The 5,058-nt window shown below is 34.6% G+C and overlaps 1 protein-coding gene across 2 annotated transcripts; it reads left to right on the forward strand.

Annotated features, from left to right (window-relative positions):
• The first annotated feature begins 1,092 nt into the window (after window positions 1-1,092).
• Window positions 1,093-4,530, forward strand: LOC145107668 (tetratricopeptide repeat (TPR)-containing protein). Of its 2 annotated transcripts, none has more exons than XM_079044607.1 (11): window positions 1,093-1,338; window positions 1,922-2,141; window positions 2,218-2,310; window positions 2,396-2,497; window positions 2,574-2,741; window positions 2,825-2,913; window positions 3,032-3,153; window positions 3,219-3,400; window positions 3,504-3,794; window positions 3,863-4,010; window positions 4,091-4,530. In XM_079044607.1, exons 1-11 carry the CDS (start codon window positions 1,148-1,150, stop codon window positions 4,450-4,452), a joined length of 1,968 nt encoding a protein of 655 aa, XP_078900733.1. In that variant the 5' UTR covers window positions 1,093-1,147; the 3' UTR covers window positions 4,453-4,530. The 2 variants fall into 2 exon arrangements, with proteins under 2 accessions (XP_078900733.1, XP_078900734.1); XM_079044608.1 differs by having other exon boundaries at window positions 3,863-4,015; window positions 4,091-4,290.
• The last annotated feature ends 528 nt before the right edge of the window (window positions 4,531-5,058 follow it).

Genomic DNA, 5,058 nt, shown 5'->3' on the forward strand with positions numbered 1-5,058 from the left:
ATGTAATAGTTGTTGTGTGACAAAATAAAATAATGAGAGGCCTCGTTATAGATGTTATTGATGATCCAGTCATCTAGCGGAATATAGATGACGACCACGGACTATTCTAGACAGTCCAGTGGAACGCTAGCAGGCTCGCAATCTGTAGGTGTTTATTTGAACTGTGTGTTTACCAGCAGTACTCCATCCCCCACATGGTTGCCTTATTTGACATGAATTGCTGAGGAACCCCCGAAGCATGTGTAGTCACCCCGATGAAAGTCCTTAGACTAGGTCCCTTATGTTAGATGTTTTAGGGACGTAAAGTGAGGATAACGGGAACGGGTAATCGGGTTTGTTTGGTTTGATAAAGTTAATAAACTTATTTATTGTGGGTTGAAAACCCTATGTGCTCACCAGGCTCCCAAGCCTGACCCACTCAGTTTCTTGTATTACAGGTAGTGGCGCATGAGCATAGATGTTTGGATGAGAGATAAAGGATTATAGGCCTGTAAACACGAAATAATGTAGTAAGGCTTATGTTGTACTGTTTATGCTTTTGATCTGTATCGAACATGACATCCCGAGTCTTTTAATGAAATACATTTCTTTGGAAATGCTTTTGATAAATCTTTATCATATTTTGTTTTTGGACAAATTCCGCAACACTTTTATTTAAAATGTTACTCTCATTTTCAAACAAGCATAAACAAAATCGGTCATTTCTGGCCGTGAAAATGGGGATGTCACAGAATGCGTACAGCTAAACAAGTTGAAGGGGCAATACATGGATGAAAAAAAACTCAGGACCAAATGTGTAAAAATCAAAAAATATATTCCTCTCAAGTAATTATCGCTATTTAAAAATTTGTATATATAAATTAATAAAATAAGAAATGAATTTTACATTTTTTTTTTGTTGTCCCATAAATAAATATATTTTTTTTAAAGAAAAACAATTATGTAAATAGAAAACAATGTTAAGAAAGACAAAATAATTTTGTAAAGAAAAACAATTATGTAAATAGAAAAGAATGTTAAAGAAAGAAAGGAAATAATTTCCGTAGACCGTGAAATGAAAGAGTATATAAATCAGCATATGACCAATTTCAGGTTTCGTCATATGCTCTTCTTCACCAGCCCACACAACTGCTAGACCCTAAAAAAAATGTCCCAACCGCCGGTTACTAACCATACCGCCGGCGTCCATACAAAACCTCAACTCTCCTCCGTCACCACTGTCGCTCAGGAAGAGAGCTTTAAAGCGCCGTCAAGACCGCATCCCCGGAAAATAGTAGTGCTAGCTGACCTCAACGTTGACCCTCCTACTGATACTGAAGCCCTCGATTCTTTCCCCAGGTCTTTCACATTTCTTTGTTTTCTCGATCTTATATTACCATTTAATCTCTTAAACTCAATTTTTTTGTTCCCCAATTTCATGAAAATAGTTAAGTGCAAATGTGCAATCAATTTAATATTCGGGAAAGTTAACTCCTTTCTGTAACATCAGAGTTATGCTTTAATTTTGGATGCCAAACTAGTGTTTATTAACTTCGTAATCGATATGGGTTTAAGAAATTCATGAAGAAATTGCTAACCAGGAGAATTGTCGCAACACGTACCAGAAATAGAAATGTTTTGCCATACAATTTCGAAGAAAATCAATGTTAGTTTTGCAACTCAAACAAATGTATAGAGTTGTCAGCAATAAAACGTATATAATTTTTTTTGGGCTAAATTGAAGGCGAAATCATAAACCTATGAATTTGATCCTTGCATCAACCAATCCTGCATCATTTGATTGTGGATCTAAAACCAAGTTAGGAACAATTTGATGAGGTTCCAATACAATGACTAATATCGTTTAGACAAATCTGTTGCCTCAAATCACTAATTCTGCAACTATTATGTATGTAACAGATGTGATGTATGTATTTTGTAGGTTAAATAATGAAGAAAACAATCAAGAGAAGATGAGTTTATTGGGGAAAGATTCTGAAACAGTGGAACTAGAAGGTAAACAATCTAAAAAACTGGTAAAATCCCGCTCACGAAGTGGTAAGATGGAGTTCCCCATGGATTGTGGAGCTGATGCTGAAGGTGATCATAATGGTCCAGGTGTGCCTTCATCTCGTGAGGAAAAAGTCAGCAGCCTCAAAACAGTGAGTACTCATATTCATGTATATTCTTAGCAAAAATTGTATAAATTATGTAACCTTTTACCCGAATACTTAATAGGGTTTGGTACATGTTTCAAGAAAGATGCCTAAAAATGCCCATGTTCATTTCATACTTGGTTTAATGTATCAAAGAATGGGACAACCACAAAAGGTAAGATCTTGATGACTTGATTCTTCCCCATTCTTTCCTTACTTATATATGTTAACATTGCACTAAGTTTGAAGGATTTATTTAGGCAGTTTCAGCATATGAAAAGGCAGAAGAAATCTTGCTTCGTGGTGATGAAGATATCGACAGGCCAGATTTGCTTTCTTTGGTTCAAACTCATCATGCACAGGTGCATGCATTATTACATATTTACCCTCCTGCACTTTTTCCAAGGTTTCTAATGATCCATTTGTATCAACTTGCAGTGTATATTGCTGGGAAGTTCAGAAGACTATGGTTCAGGGAAAGAACTTGAGGGTAAGGAGCTTGAAGAAATTCTTTTCAAGTTAAATGAGTCAATGAAGAGTGATGTTAGACAAGCATCTGTTTGGAACACCTTAGGTGTATTGCTACTTAAAGCAGGCCATTTGCAGGTAAAAAAATGCTTTTTTTTTTTCACCCTCTGGTTTCTCACTTTAAAAAAAATAAATCTAAGACAGTTTTATTGTTTATATAGAATGCTATATCAGTACTTTCATCTTTGCTGGTGGTTGCCCCTGAGAACTTGGATTGCATTGGGAACCTTGGAATGGCTCATCTTCAAAAGTAAGGAGCTTTCACTTTTTGTGTAGGAAATAGCAATTTACATTTCTCTTTATATCAATAATACAAGTATATTGTTATTATGGATAAAACATAACATGGTCATCTGTTTGTGATTCAGTGGAAACTTGGAACTTTCAGCAAAATGTTTTCAAGATTTGATTTTTAAAGACCAAAACCACCCGTCTGTTTTTATCAACTATGCTGCCCTTCTTTTGTGCAAATATGGTTCCATAGTCGCAGGTATGTTTTTGAAAATTACTAAAAAATGTTTTTTTAAAAGTTATTAAAATGGGTCGAATTCTCAGGTGCAGGGGCAAATGGTGATGATGAGGGTTGTGAAGACAGAGTCAATGGAGTTAATGTTGCTAAAGAATGTTTATTAGCTGCAGCAAAAGCAGACCCAAAAGCTGCTCATGTGTGGACAAATCTTGCTAATGCATATTTCATGGCTGGTGATCATAGAAACTCTGGAAAGTGTTTGGAAAAGGTGATTCATTCATTATTTATGGTCTTTCCTTTCATACAAATACAATTAAAGTTTGACTTTTTAGTTGATTTTGACTTTATATGTTTCTGGTCAACAACAACAGGCTGTGAAATTGGAGTCAAACTGTTTGGCGACTCGATATGCTGTTGCAGTTCATAGAATCAGGGAAGCTGAAAGGTCACAAAATCCAAGTGAACAACTTTCATGGGCTGGAAATGAAATGGCTTCAATATTAAAGGAAGGGCCAGGGGAGTCTGTTGGTGTTGAGCTTCCCATAGCTTGGGCTGGGCTTGCTATGGTTCATAAGGCCCAACATGAAATTGCTGCTGGATTTAAAATTGAACAAAATGAATTAATGGAGGTTCAAGAACGAGCACTCTATAGTTTAAAACAGGTAAGTCATATTTATAGTTTGTAGATCATGTAAATATATTCTCATGATTATGTATATAAAAATGTTAGGCAATATCAGAGGATCCTGAAGATCCAGTACAATGGCATCAACTTGGGCTTCACAGTCTGTGTACCCAAGACTTCAAAACATCACAAACATATCTCAAGGCTGCAGTTGCTCGTGACATGGAATCCTCATATGCTTGGTCAAATCTAGGTAAGGTAAATAGCAATGTACTTTTTAGGTCATTTTGTGCTATTTTCCTTTTTTTTGACTGAATGTAAATAAATGGCCAGGCATATCTCTACAACTATCGGACACGTCATCTTCACAAGCCGAACAAGTATATAAACGGGCCTTGTCATTAGCAAAGGCCCAACAAGCACATACAATATTTTGTAATTTAGGAAACTATTACAGACAACAGAAGCAATATGAATGTGCAAAAGCTATGTTTACAAAGTCGTTAGAGCTGCAGCCTGGTTATGCTCCTGCATATAATAATCTAGGGCTTGTGTTTGTTGCTGAGAGGCGATGGGAAGAGGCAAAATTCTGCTTCAATAAAGCACTTCAGGTTGACCCCTTGCTAGATGCTGCTAAATCTAACATGATTAAAGCAATGGCTATGTGTAGAGTTTGTGCACCACTTCTTAGTTAATTAAGTTTGTATGTGAATCGTTTGTAATAATTTGTACATTATTGCATATATTTAGTCAAGTTTTAGCTATTGTTTTAATTTCTTGCTTCAATGTGTGTGATTAAAGGCTCACATTTTTTTTAATGTTAAATCCGTTCAAGAGAAAGACTGCTTTAAATGACCTCCAAAATATGAATAATACACCCATTGAGAACCCATAGTAGTAAATGTATACATTTTGTCTCAAGTGAGACGTGAGGTGATATCTTTTCATCAATTCCAGTTAACGATTTATCGTATAATACAAAATCTTTATGGATTATATGCAAGAAATGATTGATTTACCTTTTTCTGTTGTACTTTCATTTTTTTCTTGTTATAATAGTTTACTTCCAAATCAATCATTTATTAGAGTACTAGTTGTGAGACCCATGTATTACATGAGTTAATTTAAAAAAAAAAGTTACATATAAAGATCAAAATATTTGAGAACTTTGAATTTATATGAAAATAAGAAAAATAATAAATTATTATAACGGAAATGTTTTTTATCTTTTAAATTTAAAAAAAAAATTTAAATAAATAAATAAAAGAAACTAATGAGTTTTAATTTTGGAAAATTTTAAA

The sequence above is a fragment of the Lactuca virosa genome, chromosome 4, assembly GCF_052849685.1.
Source record: "Lactuca virosa cultivar CGN04683 chromosome 4, Lactuca_virosa_CGN04683_v6, whole genome shotgun sequence".
Classification (NCBI taxonomy): domain Eukaryota; kingdom Viridiplantae; phylum Streptophyta; class Magnoliopsida; order Asterales; family Asteraceae; genus Lactuca; species Lactuca virosa.